Below are 18,826 nucleotides of genomic sequence, written 5' to 3'. Positions count from 1 at the left end.
GTTAATGGCGAGCCCGGGAAACTGGTCTCTGATGCGAGTCAGCGGTCTGGAGAACGGGTAAACCAGAAACCGGATGTGGTGTCTGAAAGCCGGAAGTCTGTCGGTGTCAAGCCGTCAGACGTTCCGGACAAGGGCGGTCACAGAGGGGGCTCCGGCTCTGTTGGCCACTCCTCTGTGGGAGGGGGAGTGGTCCGGTGCCGGAGGCGGCTCCAGTGACGTCAGTGGCTCCTTCGTCCGCATCACTGAAAAGTGGTGTAGGCGAGAAGGGGGCTGCTGGCGTCGGGGGCGGCGGTGGCCCCTTTCCCAAAAATGTTCCGCACATAGAAAAGATGGAGGTTAATGAGGCGGAGGGCACAGCGGGGACACCGCTTATAACATCTGGTGGCGTCCCTGCAAAGGTGCCTGATGATGCGGAGACTGAAGCAGTGTCTACCCACACAAAATGCACAGAAAAAATACATAACATAGGACCAGGCCTGGCCAGAAGGATGACTGCAGGGGGACCTGGTGGGTTAAATAAAAAAGTTGCGGCTGTGGATGTGGGAACTGCTGGGGGTATGCAGGTGTCTGTAAATAAAGATGCTGGAGTGTCTGCTGGTAATGGGGTGTTGAGTGCTGTGTCTGTAGGTGGTGAGGTGGTGGGTAGTGGGGATGGGGTATCAACCAGGGGCAATGGGCCTGGCGCTCCTCTTGCTGTGACATCCGGCAGGTCTTATGCTGGTGTGGCAGCGGGGGGACAGCGGGCCCACCCATCTTCATCCTCAAGGTCCGGGGACGGTAACTTGCAACAACGTCTCTTGGACGCTTTAAGAGAGGGAAAGCAAACCCTAACCATAGGGGGAGTGCAGAAGGACCTGTCTTTCTGGATAGACAGATATGGTCTAAATGCCTTCCGAGAGCAACGAGGAGATCAGTGGTCGCTCCCAACAGCCGGGCAGGCTGTAGCCAGGAGGAATGTGGTCCGTCTCCGGTGGCGTGGCAATGATGCGTGCCCTCCCAGAAAGAGGGTGGTGGAGCTGCTGCTGGGGATGGGCTTCAAGGCGAGTGACATCTTTGCCTTGATACATCCTCATGGCTCGGTCGAGTTTGACATCAGCTTTGTTCACCTAGGGGGCCTTGAGGTCTTCTGGGGGAACTACGAGCTGATGAAGGACGAGCCTGGCTGGCGAGACTTTGCTGCACAAGCAATTTCTCGCCAAAGTGGTCCCAAGAGAGTGACCGTTCTTACACGTAACGAGTCACTCTCTTGTATTGATATCATGACCTGGTTGGGAAGGTACGGAGAGGTAGTAGAGATGCCACGGAAGAACATGGATGAGTTTGGCATCTGGTCAGGGGCCTGGACGTTCATGGTTAAACTAAAGCGTCTGGGACAGACGGTGTCCCACATACCATCGTCTGCTTTCCTGGGAAGAGATCGGATCCTTGTCTTCTACCAGGGGCAGCCGAAGTTGTGTCACCGGTGTGGCGACCCCTCACATTTGAGTGCAGGCTGCAAGGTGCAGAAGTGTGCTCATTGTGGGGGGATTGGTCATCTAGCCGCATCGTGTGACCGTATTCGCTGCAACCTGTGTGGTGACTTAGGTCACCCGTTCAGTCGGTGTCCTCGCTCTGTTGTCAATGCCTGTTCCAAACCTGCGGAGGATGAAAGGAGGGAGGCCTCCGTGGGTGAGGGTGCGGGCAGGGACGATGGGGCACAGGGGCAAGGGAAGAATGCAAAGAAGGGTCCCCCTTCTCGCCAGAGAAGGGCGGAGAAGCGAAGGAAGGAGAGGATTTGGAGGGCGCTCCAGGAAACTGGGACGACCTCTGATTCGGATCTGGATGCCCCCCCTGAAGCTGATGCCCCTGGGGAGGCCGAATTGAACGGGGAGATGAGGAGGATCCAAAGGGAGCAGAGGGCTGAGGACTCTCAGTCCTCCCACTATGAAAGTGTGGGAGAGGAAGAGAGGACTCAGCCTACAGCAAAAGGGACACCGGGCAAAACCCAAGGGCCAAATACATCTGGCCCCGCCCTGGCCCAGGAAGGTAAATCCTGTACCCCCCTGGTGCGCTCTACTGATCGATACCATGCTCTCGTGGACATTCCAGCCTCTCATACTAAGAGGGAGGGCATGGTAGGGCACCCTAGAGTCGTTGAGCCTCCCCTGCTGCAGGGGCCGTTGCCCCCAGAGGGGGAGGTTGACCCGGAACTTGGGGATGAAGATGGGAATAGGGTGGTGAGTATGGACTCCTCAGTTTGCAAGAAGCGAGGCAAAGAAGGGGGGTCCTCATCAGATAGAGGAGGGGGTGGGAAGAAGAAAGCCGTCTAACTCAAACATCCATGATGGCGGCACCCACTCCGTTGACGCTGGCATCAATTAACGTTGCCAGCATTAAGTCAGATAGGGCGAGATTTGCAGCCTTTGATTTTCTTGGCCGAGTTGAAGCCGACATTTTGTTTTTGCAGGAGACCAGGCTGTCACTTTTGGCAGACGTCGTTAAATCTAGGAGGGAGTGGCGACGCGGGCCCTCCTACTGGTCTCTTGCGGCTGAGCCCTATAGCGGAGTGGCGGTCCTTTTCACCGCACCGGTAACATGCCGACGGATGATTGAGTTAGAAATGGGGAGGTGCTTGATCTTAGATGTCCTCATGAGGGGACAGGAATTAAGACTAATCAATATATACGGACCCCAGAGCAAATGGGACCGTAAAAGTCTCTTCATGAGGATTAAGCCTTTCCTTTTTTCAGGTCGACAAGTTATCTTTGGAGGGGACTTCAATACTGTCGTGAGGCCCCGAGATAGAGGAGGTTCCGGAGATAAAAAATTGACCTATGATAGTGTAGCATTAAAAAATATAGTTAGCGATGCTCGCCTGGTGGATATCCACATCAGGCATACCCCAGGCCACTCGGGTTTCACCTATCGTAGAGGTAGTTGTAGGTCTAGGATAGACAGGTTTTTCTTGAAGGAGGAAGCCATCTCTTCACCAGTGTCCGTTGTTGAGGTGGAGTTCTCCGATCACTGTATGATTATTTTCTCTTTGAACATTGCAGAGTCCCTCCAGATGGGAAGAGGTATATGGAGGCTGAATTCTACTCTCTTGGAAGAAGCGGAGATAAGACAGGCCTTTGAGGATTTTCTTCAGAGCCAGGTACCTTTGTTGGATCTCAGTGGTACTAAGTCTGAGTGGTGGGAGTTGTTTAAAGTCCGGGTGGCAGGATTTTTCCGCAGGCTCTCAAGCCTCAGGTCCATGAGTAGGTACCGCCTATATCAGGAACTGAGGGGGAAACTCGAACATCTGGTCTCAACCGGGGGTAGTGGGGAGGAGATCTCCGTGGTGAAAGCTTTGCTCAGGAGGTGTCAGTATGATAGGCACACATCTTTAGTTCTTGAGAGGGATTTCGGGAAGTACCGCTCGCCCGACCCCTACAGGAACTGTAAGATGTCAGTGAGTCGTAAGGTTGTGACAGGACTGATTGATAGTACAGGATCTCTGAAGAGATCCAAATCAGGGATCTTGGAGGTCGTCAGATCCTTCTACTCGCACCTCTTGGGGAAGCAAGATCCAAACCGAGACGAGATGTCGGCTTTCCTGGCTGAAACCATCCCTGAGCCAGGGGTAGACCCCTCTCTCGGTGTTTTGATAGACTCGATCAAGGAAGAGGAAGTTGGATTGGCGATTGATGGGCTTGCCCTCAAAAAATCGCCAGGGCCGGATGGCTTAACATCCGAGTTTTATAAGACTTTTAAAGGAACCCTAGTTCCCCTCTTGACTGAGGTGTTTAATGAGTGCCTTTCCTCGGGTACTTTGCCAATGTCAATGAGGAGGTCGGCCTTGATCGTTTTATCGAAGGGTAAAGACTCGACCCGTATTGAGAATTGGCGTCCCATAGCGCTGCTCAATACGGACAGAAAGGTTCTCGCAAAGGTGCTGTTTAATCGGCTGGTGAAGTTTGCATCCCGGCTCCTTTCGCCGGTCCAGCATTGCTCTGTTCCAGGCCGCAGCACATTTAGTGCTGTCCTCAGTGTCAGAGAGGCAGTGGAGCAGGGAAATTCTGGTCGGTGGGAGGGGTACATCCTGTCCTTGGACCAGGCCAAGGCTTTTGACCGGGTGGACCACGAGTACCTCTGGTCGGTCCTTCTGAGGTACGGCCTACCGGGGGGGTTTGTCAATTGGCTACAGACCTTATACACTGGGGCTGAGACTTTTGCGCTGGTGAACGGTTGGGTTGGAACCCCCTTTGAGGTTGGGTCTGGTGTCCGCCAGGGTTGTCCCTTGAGCCCTTTGCTATATGCGTTCGCAATTGATCCTTTTCTTAAAAGGATCGATCGTGGGCCATTGGCGGGAGTCGGGGCCGGCCTGGAGGGGCCGGAGGCCACTCAGAGGGTGGTTGCGTACGCAGACGACGTCTCCATTTTTGTCTCCTCGAGAGGGGAGGCAGAGTGGGTGATGTCGGAAGTGGAGCGTTACTCATTGGCATCTGGGTCCAAGATCAACCGGGATAAGTGCAAAAGTCTCTGGCTGGGAGGAGGAGATCCTGGTTTTGATCTCCCGGACACCCTTCCAGAGCCTCAGGGGTCTGCTAAGATCTTAGGAGTCGAATTTGGCCCGGGTGATTACCCCAAGAAGAACTGGGAGGATAGGCTGAATCTAGTTGCCCAGAAGGTCGACCAATGGAAGGGTTGGTCCTTAACCCTGAGGGAAAGGGTTCACTTGGCCAAGGCCTACCTGGTGCCCATGTTGCTTTACCTGGGCAGTGTGTGCATCTTGCCAGAACCTCTCTGGACTCGGGTCTATAGCCTGTTCTTCCAGCTGTTATGGGGGAACAGGCTCAACCTAATCAAGAGGGAGGTTACTTACCTACCAAGGACACTAGGCGGGTTAGGTATGGTTAACCCGGTGGTGTTCCTAGTGAACACCTTTGTTAAGATCAACCTGGCAAACCTCTGGCAAGAGAGGGCTCCTTGGTGGATATCCTCCTGCAGGGGGTGGTTTCGGCCTTTCTTCCAGGAATGGGAGAGAGGAGGGCAAGTGAAAGACCTGCGTACACCTCACGGACATCTCCCGGCTTATGCCACCCTGGCGCTGAAGATTGTTCGCCGGTGGGGTCTGGAGGTGTGGGAGATCAGGACCATGTCGAGAAAATTTCTTGACAGGAGGGTCCTGATGACCCACTTCCAGAAGCCCCTGGCGCTCAAAGACTGCCCAAGTAGTGACCTCGGGGTGGGATTAAAACTTTTAAATTCAGCGAGGATTCCCCAGAAGTTTTGGGATCTGGCTTGGCGTTGCTTCCATGGGAGACTGTATGTGAGGGGCAATCTAAAGTGCAGAAGCTCTGATGATCGGGATTGCCCCCGGGAGGAGTGCGGCGGAGTGCTGGAAAGCATGGAGCATTTCCTGCTTCATTGCCCTTTCAATACAGAAGTATACAAAAGGGTGGGAGCCTCCATTGGTTGGCCAGGCCTAACCAGCCTCTCCTATGCTGGGTGGGCCTATGGAGTGTTCGGAGACCTCGGTGGTAGGGACCATTGCACCTTGTTTCTAGTCAGTATAGTGGTCAGGCACTTTATGTGGAATGCACGATGTCTAGTTTCTACCCAGAAGAAAATCCTCCTAGTGGATGAGGTTGTTAGCAATATCATGGGTGACCTGGTGAAGGTGCATTCTTTGGAGGTTGGCAGATTGGGAGCATCCAAAGCCTCTCGTCTTTGGAGGGGCTTTTCCTTTTGGGTGCCTTAATGTGTCTGCCTTCATGAGGGAGGGGGGGGTCGTCACCGGTGCTCAACTGGAGGTGGGGGTCTGCGTTCCGCTGAGGCACCAAAAAAAATATAGCGATAGGGCTCGGAATAAGGGAAAGGTGAGGGTCGGCATAGGGTCAGCTTTCAATAGAGTCAAGAAAGGGCTAGTAATAGGGTAAGGAGATAGGGCAAGCGATAGGGAGGGTGCAGCGGTGGACGTGGTACCTTGGCCTCTGGGGGGGTGCTGGGGGGGGGCTTTCCCTTCTCTCTATCTGGTGATGGGCTAGGTAAGCACAGGAAGATTTTTGTTTTGTTTAGGATTGAAATGGCAGGAAAAAGGTTTACAAGCGACCAAACTTGGTGCTTTCGGGTACGGTGTATTTTGTATATGGTTTGGTATTTGGACAAGTTGGTGATGTGTATTGTATTATATTGTAAAAATGTTGTTAGAATAGGGATAGACTTAAGGGGGTTAATAGATAGGTTGGGAGGGGTCGGGGGGGGGTGGGGTTTGCCTGACCCAGCCCCGGACTATGCGGACATGGGAGGACATGGGGCGGGGGGCTGGGCTGGGGTGTTGGGTGTGGTGGTGGGGGCCAGCATCTGGACTATGCGGACGTGAGAGGACATGAGGCGAGATGCTGGCTGGGGTGGTGGAGTTTAGGTAAGAAGGGTAAGGTTAAGGAAAGTCAGGATGTGTATAGTGTGATTAAAAAAAAAATAAAAAAAAAAAAATGTAAAAAAAAATATAAAAAAAATTTAAAAAAAAATTGGGATTAGTATTATTATATTTTGGATTGTTTTTGTTATTATTATTATTATTATTTTATTTGTTATTATTATGTTGTTTGATTATTATTATTATCATCATTATTATGTTGTTTCTTTAGGCCCTTGGTTGACGCGGGTCGGGGGATTTTCTGTTAGTACTTTGGATGACGTTTATATGATGTTTGTATATATTCTAGTTATTGTTTAGCTTCGGATGAAGTGTAGATGTAAGTATATAAGAGTGGGGTGTATGTGGCCGGGTCTGGTATCGTTTTCTCTTCTCATATACAGAGATGTATATAAGAAAATTTGTTTATAAGAATTGGGTTGTGACTTTTTGGTTATATGGAATTAGTTATGTATTTGTTTTTCAGTTTATGTTTTGTAAATTTATATAAAATAAAGAGATACAGGATGTAACTCAGGATCAGTACAGGATAGGTAATGTAATGTATGTACACAGTGACTCCACCAGCAGAATAGTGACTGCAGCTCTGGAGTATAGTACAGGATGTAACTCAGGGGGGTCAGTGTCACGGGGCGGGGTGTGGACCCACTGGGCCATACCACGTAGCGGGATGGCAGCTGGCCAAACAGGTATGGTACAAAGTCTATAGTCCAGAAAAGGGTACCTGAGGCAATGTAGACAGTAGCAAGGCAGGCTCGGCTGGGACCAGGCGGCAGGTAGACGTTAGGCGTGGAGCAGCAGAACAGGCATGGAGATGAAGCACAACATGACAACAGCTCAGCACGGTAGTAGACCAGGATGGTATAGAAAGCACAGGATACAGGTACAGGGAAGCTGGAAGACACTTAGGAGACCATTCGCAAGACAGACTAAGGGAAACAACAACAACACTCAGGCATATAAGCAGGGGGCTGGACCCCTCTTATAGTCCAGGGCACTCACGGGTCAAAGTTCATCAGAAGTTTCGGTGCGCGCTGCCCCTTTAAGAGCGGGCACGAGCGTGCGCGCACACCCTACGGGATCCGGCTGAGGTGAGTGGACACGTGCGCTGGCGTCTCCTGAGGAGGAGGCTGGAGCCAGCGCTTGCCGACTCGTGGCAAGGGGGAGGTTGGAGCTGAAGGCCCGCAGCCACGGACATTACAATCAGTACAGGATAAGTAATGTAATGTATGTACACAGTGACTTCACCAGCAGAATAGTGAGTGCAGCTCTGGAGTATAATACAGGATGTAATTCAGGATCAGTACAGGATAAGTAATGTAATGTATGCACACAGTGATAACACCAGCAGAATAGTGAGTGCAGCTCCGGAGTATAATACAGGCTGTTACTCGGGATCAGTACAGGATAAGTAATGTAATGTATGTGCACAGTGACTCCACCAGCAGAATAGTGAGTGCAGCTCTGAAGTATAATACAGGATGTAACTCAGGATCAGTACAGGATAAGTAATGTAATGTATGTTCACAGTGACTCCACCAGCAGAATAGTGAGTGCAGCTCTGGAGTATAATACAGGAGGTAACTCAGGATCAGTACAGGATAAGTAATGTAATGTATGTACACAGTGACTCCACCAGCAGAATAGTGAGTACAGCTTTGGAGTATAATACAGGCCAGTGGCGTAACTACCGCCGTCGCAGCCGTAGCGGCTGCTACGGTGCCCGCGGCATGAGGGGGCCCGTGTCGCCCGCCGGCATGGGCCCCCACCATGGCCGGAGGCTCCGCTAGCAGCCACTATGGCTGCTACAGCGCGACGCCACTGAACACTACGGCAGAGCAGGGAGGTATCTCCCCGCTCTGCCATTAAACAAAAGACATGTATCCCCTCTCCACAGGACATGTATCCCCTCTCCACAGGATCTCCACAGGACATGTATCCCCTCTCCACAGGATCTCCACAGGATAGGGGATACATGTGTGATCGCTGGCATTGATAGGGAGAACGGGGGACTGAAAGTCCCCTGAAGTTCTCCATCACAAACCTCGGACTTCCGGGGTCTGTGTTGGCAGCTCCGTAGAAATGAATGGAGCGCCGGTCGCGCTTGTGCGCATGCGTGACCAGCGCTCCTTTCATTTTTATTGAGCTGCGCAGACGCCGGAAGTCAGAGGTTAGTCATGGAGAACTTGGGGGGACTTTCGGTCTCCTGTTCTCCCTATCGCTGCCAGCGATCACACATATATCCCCTATCCTGTGGATAGGGGATACATGTCTTTTGTAGGACACACTATAGGTCGCATTTTTTTGGGGGGTTGGGGACGCTGTATGGCGTTCCCTACAGGGGGGGGCTGTATGGCGTTCCCTACAGGGGGGCTGTATGGCGTTCCCTACAGTGGGGGCTGTATGGCGTTCCCTACAGAGGGGGCTGTATGGCGTTCCCTACAGGGGGGGCTGTATGGCGTTCCCTACAGGGGAGGCTGTATGGCATTCCCTAAAGGGGGGGCTGTATGGCATTCCCTACAGGGGGGGCTGTATGGCGTTCTCTACAGTGGGGGCTGTATGGCGTTCTCTACAGTGGGGGCTGTATGGCGTTCTCTACAGTGGGGGCTCCCTCTGTAGATAACGCCATACATTCCCCCCTGTAGATAACACCATACAGTCCCCCCTGTAGATAATGCCATACAGCCCCATCTGTAGATATCTACAAAGGGGGCTGTATGGCGCTATCTACAGAGGGGGCTGTATGGCGCTATCTACAGGGGGGCTGTATGGCACTATCTACAGAGGGGGCTGTATGGCGCTATCTACAGGGGGGCTGTATGGCACTATCTACAGAGGGGGCTGTATGGCGTTATCTACAGGGGGGCTGTATGGTGTTATCTACAGGGGGGGCTATATGGTGTTATCTACAGGGGGGGCTGTATGGTGTTATCTACAGGGGGGGGGCTGTATGGTGTTATCTACAGGGGGGGCTGTATGGTGTTATCTACAGGGGGGGCTGTATGGTGTTATCTACAGGGGGGGCTGTATGGTGTTATCTACAGGGGGGGCTGTATGGCGTTATCTACAGAGGGGGCTGTATGGCGTTATCTACAGGGGGGGCTGTATGGTGTTATCTACAGGGGGTCTGTATGGCGTTATCTACAGGGGGGGCCTGTAAAAAAGGCACTATCTACAAGGGGGGGTTGTGTGACACCCATGGAAGGGGGGGCCCCAGTCAAAAGTTTGCTATGGGGCCCAGTCTTTCCTAGTTATGCCCCTGATACAGGCTGTAACTCAGGATCAGTACAGGATAAGTAATGTTATGTATGTACACAGTGACTCTGCTTTTTATCCAGATTAATTTAATAACCACTGTAAAATGGTGCTCAAATTCAGACATACTAAAATCAAATCTAGACATTCTTCCTAGAACTCTTCTTAGAAGAAAATGAGCATCCAGGTATAGCGCTTTAACAGCCGTCCATATGTGTTTTCCCAAGAAACAGTGTCATATTTAAATGTCCATATTCGCTTTGTAATTGAACAGTAACCCGAGATAACTAAGTAAATATCTCCTCTATTGCTGTGTATTTACTCTACATTATCTCTTGGCAATCTCTGAATTAGAGGAGTCTAGACGAGTTTACCTGGGGACACATCCTTCATATGTTTTACAGGATTCAGATTTCATCCTTTATATGTTACTTTATTACTTTTTTTTATAGACAGGTAGTAATTTACCATATACATTAGGCTTGTAGCTTAGCGTATGTATGGTGTTTTTGTATATGTATTTGGAGCATTTTATTTCATTGCGGGTCAAAAGTAGGATCACTCCACTTTGCGCGCTCCATGTGCGCCGTTCTCCATCGAGTAAGGAACCTGTTGTTACAAATTTGAATCCCGCCCCTGCAGAGCAGACCTTGTGCCTTAGGCCTATGTGGTGGCAGGGCTGACCTCTGGGGCGTGTAACTTGTGAAATCCTCTGTCCCTGAGGTTGTACCACAGTGGTATCTGAGGGTTGTGACCACCATAAATCTCAAAGCGAACCTTTCATGTTGAACATGCAGTACAATCTGCGGGCAGCATATTATATAGAGCAGGAGGAGCTGAGCAGGTTAATGTATATTTCTGTGGGAAAAGATTCAGTATAACTTATAACATATTTATTTAACCTCTGTTTATTCTGGCTTCAGGAGTCCAGTGGGCGGTCCTAATTACTGATTGACAGCTATCTTTTTATTCATGCTCATACAGGGAATACTGTCAATTACTGAGTAGGACCGCCCACTGGACATCAAAGCAAGAGTTCAAGTTATTATATGGAAATTAAATGCATATCAACCAATCAGAGTCCAGATTTTGTTTGGGTAAAAGAACTTTCCAGGTAAAAATAATACAGTGGGTTATACCTAGTGCAGGTCCTGATTGGTTGGTGAAGGCAGCATGACTCGGGGAGACACTATTGGTGCTTGATGACTACCTGTGTCATGCTCTGTCCTCTCAGGCCTGTACCAGGTATAACAAAATTTATCAGTGAAACTGATCAGGAAGTGTTATCATGGGGACTGAGACATATAAGCTCTTCTCACATAGGAGTCATTAACTTCAGCCTTTTAAAACTTAATATAGGAATAATATATATTAGTCGTTTTATTATGTCCAAGTGTCTGCTGTTGCGGGCAAAGCGGCTGCCTCCATAATCAGGTATAGAAAAAAAAATACAAAATGATACAATCAGAAAATGAAAAACAGATTAGAAAAGAGAATGATTCAGAATAGATTGTATTAAATGAAAGATAAATAATTGGTCTAGTATGATAGTGACACGTCTCAAAGGAAAATAGAAGTCAAAAAATCACAAGAAAAACGATTTTTTTTCAAATTCGGGGGCAAATGCAAGATTTTTTAAAGTGGGGTTTCCAAGTTTGTTGACAAAAGAAGCGCAAAATTTTACTCCTTCCCCCCGATTATACTACTTGTACTACATCACATATTTCTACATTGGGTGGTTTCGGGGATGAGTGACTCTGTAGATTATATTCCTATCATATCCCTGGGGGTCTAGAGTGTCTTAATAGTGCAGTTATTACTTAACATCTCCGGTGTTCTGGGATGTTGACAGGGTTATCATTTATTATTATATAATTATATAGTTTAATATTATATGTTAGGATGGTGAAGGGGTTAATGGTGCATTGCCACCTTGAAGTGGCCGAACACAGTCAAAACCGCGCTCACATGCGATGACCAATGGCCTCTAGTATAACCGGCAAAATTGTTCGACCATTGGCAACCACATGTGGGCATGGTTTGTCCCGGATGCGGCCACCGCAATGCGGGAGTGAACTCAGTGGTGGTGGTGTACAGCAGTAAAGTGCACCTTTAATTTAATTTTATTTCATCTAAATAGGTCCAGAATTCCTAAAGGGGTCGGAGATTATTATTATTTTTTTTTTACATAAAGCCGGAGATCCCCTGCATTCCTTCCTACAACAATCCAGTTACATGATAAAATCCTGTCTTCCTGAAGCCACCACTAGAGGGCACTCACTGCACAAGGATTTATATAGCTCTCACTGAACTCAATAAAAAACTATTATACAATGAGCTCCCCCTAGTGGAGAGAGAATGAATATTTTCATCTAACTTTTCCCCTAAAATGGGGACTTGGTACTATTGCTCATGTTATCATATCATAATTTAAATAAACTTCAAGGCGTCATGGTTGGCACGGATGCCCCAGGTATTCTATGAAACAACATGAGTAATAGGTTTAGAGCAGGTACAGCCCACTGTAACCAGCTGGTACTCCAGGCGGAAGTTCTGGTGGCAATTTGTGACCACCCAGCGAAGGACCAGGATATTCTGTGTGATGGGCACAGAGTTCTTGCTGACATCTTTGTTACCCTCTGAATCCAAGCACCAGGCATGGCTACATATAGCTTCGTGGATGACGGGAGGATGTCTGTTTTTATCTTCATCCCGTCTAGGAAAAGAAGAAAGATACAGAAGATGTGATCTATTATATAGATGAAATCTACATATAAGGTTAAATAACTTCTTTGCACTGATCTTGAGTCACATCCTTTTTTTACTCCAGTCAAACCGAGATCTGTAGTCACAAACCTGCTGGTTTCCTGTTAGCTCTCAGGTTGAAGTGCCCTGCCTTACTGATTCATTGTTTGTAGAGAGAACAAATCTGTTTGGAAGACTCATGGCATGTGCATCAGAGCACCATGCATTATGGGATGTCAACTAGACTGTTAGGGGTGTGTCTGTCAAAAAATTGTTGACAGTGTCGCCAACGGAAATTTGAACATAATGCAACGTTGCACCGATCCCTCCTCATTTGCGACCCGGTTCATGGTATAATCCTGCTAAAAGTAGAACTTTTGGTAGGTAAGTGATTTTTTTCTAATATATTTAACACCGGATTATTACGACCGGACCGTAAAGTGAGGGGTTTACGCTAGATTGCTTCAGAAGGGGGTGTTTCTGGTCATTTTGGGGCGGTTCTTGGTTGGATTAGGTGCTTAAAATGCCTCGCAGGTTTTTCAATGTTGGTAAGTATGCATATACTGGTGGTCACCCAAACAGGAAATCAAGTGCTTGCTAGGAAACATGTGCAAGAGTTGCAGACATGGGAATACTCTAACCGCATGTTTACATTGCAGATTTTCACGTGGATTTCGGCACTGAAATCACTCTGATTTTGCGCCCAAATATGAGTGAAAAACATTTACAAAAAGTGCCCAATTGAAAACCACATTGCAGAAAAAAAGAAGTCACATCTCACTTCTTGTTGCAGTTTTCTTGCTTACTCCAATGCGAAACCTGCGTTGGGTAGCCACACTCGGATTAGCCCCTATGAATGGGGCTAATCTGCCTGCGCATCCGCAGTAGATGAAACACCAAAACCGCAGCATAAATCCAAGGGTCAGTCTCAAATCTGGCACGGATTCTTGCCCAAATCCATGACAAATTTTTGCAATGAAAAAATCTGTTGTCTGAACATAGCCTAAGGGTTAATGCCCATTGGCACAGTGCCCAGGCCATACAGCCACTGTGCACTGCCGTACAGGCTTTGTCAGACACCATATGTATGGAAAGATTCTATAGGACAATACCTATGTATTTATGGCATCCAATTGAGCATGCCACAATTTTTTTTTCTGCCGGAGTCGAATGGAATCGGAGGCATATAGAGTTACATTGGCCCTATCACAGCTCCTTAGAAACAGACCGTTAAAGGGTTATTCCATCACAGAAAGTAATGGCATATCACTTGGGTATGCCCTCACCTCCTGATCGGTGGGGGTCCGACTGTCGGAGCATATGGTATACAGCTGTGTTGCAGTTCCCTGTCACAATGAATGTGTTTGGATTAACCCTTTTTAGGGGAGGTGGTAAGACCAAAATTAGGCATAGATCCTGCAACGTATGTAATACTAATTATACAGATGACATTACGTGAACGTAGTTTGGTTCTACCTGTAGTTCCATGGTGAGAGGGAGCGCAGCCTGATGTCGTCTTCCGCAGCATTGATAAACGCCATATTGCTGGTGTTAAGGTTGACTTTCAGATTTTGTGTAAGTATCAGTTCTTTGGGGAAATGACATTTTTTACCATAGGAAACCCCAAGAATAAGGAACAGCACAGAGGCCAGGAGCTGGAACACAGGAGGACGGAAGTTATTGAATAGCGAAGATGTGAGTAAGCGATGTGCACCGAGCTTCTGCGGCAGAACATGTAGGACATGTTTTTACTAGGACTTTTACGGCTTTTTACTAGGGAGCAGTACAACCTCCGTGGGGCCCCGCTGCCCCCTATCTATGGATATATGCCCCCCTACAAAAAGTGCTGGGGAAGATGAAAATTTCCTCTCCAGTGCCACCTAGAGGTGACTGTTCTGCCAATATTCTACCACAACTCCTTCCGGATGCAGCGGCTTTGGGCCTTAAAGAGGCTCTGTCACCACATTATAAGTGCCCTATCTTCTACATAATCTGAAAGGTGCTGTAATGTAGATGACAACAGTGTTTTTTATTTTGAAGGAGGAAGTTATGAACAGTTTTAGATTTATGCTAATTAGTTCCTAGTGACCAACTGGGCGTTTTTTAACTTTTTACCAAGTGGGCGTTGTAAAGAGAAGTGTATGACGCTGACCAATCATACACTTCTCTTCATTCCAGCCCAGCTTGTTTCACTGCACAGTGTGATCTCGCGAGATCACGCTGTGACGGGACTTCCTCCCACAGGTTCTTCACCGGAGCCATGGAAGACTGAACAGACATCGCCTCCAGCCGCTGCAGATTCTGATAAATGTCCTGGCACGGCTGGAGGCGATGTCTGTTGACTCTTCCATCACTCCGGTGCAGGACCTGTGGGAGGAAGTCCCGTCACAGCGTGATCTCGCGAGATGACGCTGTGCAGTGAAACAAGCTGTGCATGAATGAAGAGAACCGTCATACACTTCTCTTCATTCATGGCCAGCTTCTTTCACTGCACAGCAGTAATTAGTTAAAAAACGCCCACTTGGTCATTAAGAAACGAATTAGCATAAATCTAAAATTCTTCATAACTTGCTCAAAAATTATAGTTTTTCAAAATAAAACTTATATAATATATATATAAGGACTTATTTTTTTGCCGGATGACTTGTAGTTTTCATTAGTACCATTTTGGGGTACATAGGACTAAATTGTTAACATTTATTCTTTTTTTTTTAGATGGGGGATGAATAAAAAACACAATTCCGCTGTAAATGTATAGCATATGTCGCCATGAGGTTAAAGGGGCATTACATTTACAGAAAATAGAGGTTATTCTTTATGTATAGAAAATATATACAATATTTCAATATATTTTTGGAATAAATGTTAGGAATACCCCTTTAAAGACTCTCTACCTTTTAGCTGGATCTCCCTAAGTAGAATCAATACCTTCCGTGAGGCTAAACATAGCAATAAAATTATGTTGAATACAAAATATACATTATATCTGTTAGATTTTTGTGAAATTTTTTGAAATGTGTATAGTATATATATATATTTATATTTATTTTTTGCCAATTCTTTTTTAATTTAACATATCTATCCAAAATCTTTACATCTATCAATCCCCCCCAACCGCATCTCACCGGTCTATACCCACCCTTCGCTCCCTCTCCATCACTCACCAGTATCGGCAGCCTTGGTGGACACATTCTCGATGTCTATATTCTAGTTCTCCTCCTTTGTCGTCCTCTCAACTGAACCCACATTATTTATCTGCCATCTAGCAGCACTGGGATTTCCCATAATCTAACCTGTGAGATCATCAATCCCTCAACGTTGTAATGGAAACCTTATTATCGTAAGGGATTTGTTTTATCATCCACCTCTATTAACCAAACAGATCAAATTTTACCAGGACAGAAATTGGGTCACGCATTTTGCCACAGCCTGTAATTAGGTCATGTTCCTAGTATCTGAATAAATCTGAGACCAAACCAGTGTGAGTGCAGTGACATTACTATTATTACTGATGAAATCATTTGCATCCCACAATAGTTATAATATACAGTAAAAGGTAGAAATGAGGTTGACTTGTTCCTGCTTCTGACAGGGAGGTTTTGAGTTTTAAGTATCTCCTGTGCGGTTTTTCTCAATACAACCTTAAATCTGAGCATATGTCACTATATACTGGTATATACAAGTCAGATGAAAGCAAAGTGGATTTATTCACCTCAGAAAAACAGCAACGTTTTGGTTCAACAGGAACCTTTCTCAAGCCATGGCTTGGTGCCGTCACTGTATATATATATATATATATATATATATATATATATATATATATATATATATATATAAGAAGCAGAGAAAAAGCAGCACCGTTCCGTCAGTGTAGGGTGCAAAAGCTCCTGTTCAGACACACGACCAATGTCCCAAAACAACCAGCAAAATCCAGGATACAAAACAGCACTGCAAATTCAGTGAAAATATAGGATCACTTTAATCACCCCTTGCGACTTTTCAGCCCTACTCCATGGGGCCTTTCTCAAGCAATCATATTATATAGATATCTAGATACATCACAGATGAGACAGATAGACAAACAGATAGACAGACAGACAGATATTAGATAGATAGATAGATAGATAGATAGATAGATAGATAGATAGATAGATAGATAGATAGATAGATAGATAGATAGATAGATATTAGATAGATAGATATTAGATAGATAGATAGATAGATAGATAGATAGATAGATAGATAGATAGATATGAGATAGATAGATAGATATTAGATAGATAGATAGATAGATAGATAGATAGATAGATAGATAGATAGATAGATAGATAGATAGATAGATAGATAGATAGATAGATGCTGTGAAAGAATTTCTTGACACCTCTGAATTTACACCGGAATGCTGTACATTTCTCCTACAACTACTTACCATAATCTTGAAAAGGAATTATTTCCTGTTTGGGGATCATTTCTATCTCCAATTACAAGGTACTGTGATGGGGTCTAACATTGCCCCCACTTATGCCAACATATTTATGCGCTCGCTGGAAGAATCATTCATCTATATGTCCCACCATTTTGAACATGTTGTCAAATGTTGGCGATATATTGATGATATCTTCGTGATCTGGTCAGGTGATTGTGAGACACTCCAAGAATTTTTCAATAGCATAAACTCCTTTGACGATAAGGTTAAATTCACGATGGTGCATTCGGATACAGACATCCAATTTTTAGATGTCTTGGTGAAACTTAATGGCAATGGTTTCACTACAGAACTATACACAAAACCAACAGACTGTAACAATCTACTCCTATATAGTAGTAACCATCCCCGGAAGATGATAGAAAGCCTGCCCACTAGTTAACTAATGAGGGTCAAGAGAATCGTTAGTGACACTGATACCGCTAATAGAACCTTGGACACTATGGTCAAACGATTTCGTACTTGGACTTGGAGATTTAAACTTGGACAGATACACAGGAACGATCTTCTTGTGCCTAGGGATACTAGACCCAACATAGATCGTATTCCCTTCGTCTCTACGTACACAGAACAAAGTAATGCCATATCTAAAGTCATCAGGCGACATTGGCCTATGTTAGGAAATTGCCTGACACAGATCCCAGAACTTACTAACTGTCCTTTGTTTTCTTATCGCACATCTAAAAGCCTTAGAGATAGATTGGTGAAGGCCGATCTTGGTCCTCAGAAATTGGATAGACAGACATACCTGACAAAACCGAGGTTAGGTTGCTTTCCATGTTTGAGCTGCATTAATTGTAGTCTTATGTTGAAAGGCTCTACTCTTACACATACTAACACCACAAAAAAAAAAATCATATTCGCCATTACCTCACGTGTAACACTGATTTTGTCGTGTATGTTTTACATTGCCCATGTCATCTCCTATATGTTGGTGAAACCACACTTGACCTAAAAACTAGGTTAAACCAACATAGATACACTATCAGAAAAAAACGCCAGGACCTACCTGTATCCAAACATTTTTCAGATATGGGTCATAATTAGATGAGCGAACTTATGAAAATTCGGTTCGGCTGGTTCGCCGAATTTCACGAAAAAGTTCGATTCGGACTGAACTAGTTCTGACCGAACCTGTAATTTCCGTGCGCCGAGCATGGTACTGTCCAGGGTGCTGATAGAGTTAATGGGCTGCACTAATTCTTTCAGCAACCTTGACAGTACATGCTCGGCGCGCGGAAAATACAATTTTAATGTAATTAAAAAAAAATACGTTCATACTTACATTCCTCCTGTCCGGCCTCCAGCGATGACGTTTTATCCATGTCGCCGCTGCAGCCAATCACAGGCTGTAGTGGCGGTCACGCACGTCACGTGGCCGCCTCTGCAGCCAATCACAGGCTGCCGCGGCCGCTGCAGCCAATCACAGGCTGCCGCGGCTGCTGCAGCCAATCACAGGCTGCAGCGGCCTCTGCAGCCAATCACAGGCTGCCGCGTCAGGAAAGAAGGTCGGACTGGAGGAAGAAGAGGGACTCGTCACCAAGACAACGACCGGGTACGTATGAAATGCTTTTTATTTTATTTTAAATCAGCAGCCTCTTTTCTCTATCAGTGATTGATAGAGATAAGTGGCTGCCGATTAGTATAATATTTTTGTAATGTTTTTTCTGCCCGCCCGGGTTCGGTCAAAACGTGTTCGGCCGAACCCGGTGAAGTTCGGATTCGCTGCGAACCGAACTTTTCGCGATGTTCGGACCGAAACCGGGTTCGGTTTTTCCCGGTTCGCTCATCTCTAGTCATAATGAACATCAACTAAGATTTTGGATTTTAGATCACATTCCCCCTCTTAGACATGGTGGAAATAGGACCAAGTTGCTTAACCCTTTCAAGACCGAGCTCATTTTGACCTTCATGACCAGCCTCATTTTCTCAAATCTGAC

At 46.6% G+C, this 18,826-nt stretch overlaps 1 protein-coding gene across 1 annotated transcript; it reads right to left on the bottom strand.

Moving 5' to 3' along the window:
- Positions 1-12,133: 12,133 nt before the first annotated feature.
- On the bottom strand, positions 12,134-15,591 carry LOC142760367 (interleukin-17A-like). Its single transcript, XM_075863552.1, has 3 exons — positions 15,526-15,591; positions 13,877-14,055; positions 12,134-12,371 (listed from the first exon to the last, which is right to left on the bottom strand). The coding sequence occupies exons 1-3, from the start codon at positions 15,589-15,591 to the stop codon at positions 12,134-12,136; spliced, it is 483 nt and encodes a 160-aa protein (XP_075719667.1).
- Positions 15,592-18,826: the final 3,235 nt, after the last annotated feature.

This window comes from Rhinoderma darwinii, chromosome 4 (genome assembly GCF_050947455.1).
Source record: "Rhinoderma darwinii isolate aRhiDar2 chromosome 4, aRhiDar2.hap1, whole genome shotgun sequence".
In the NCBI taxonomy this organism is placed as follows: Eukaryota; Metazoa; Chordata; class Amphibia; order Anura; family Rhinodermatidae; genus Rhinoderma; species Rhinoderma darwinii.
The sequence above is the reverse complement of the archived record's forward strand: the minus strand, read 5'-3'. Positions and strand labels throughout refer to the sequence as shown.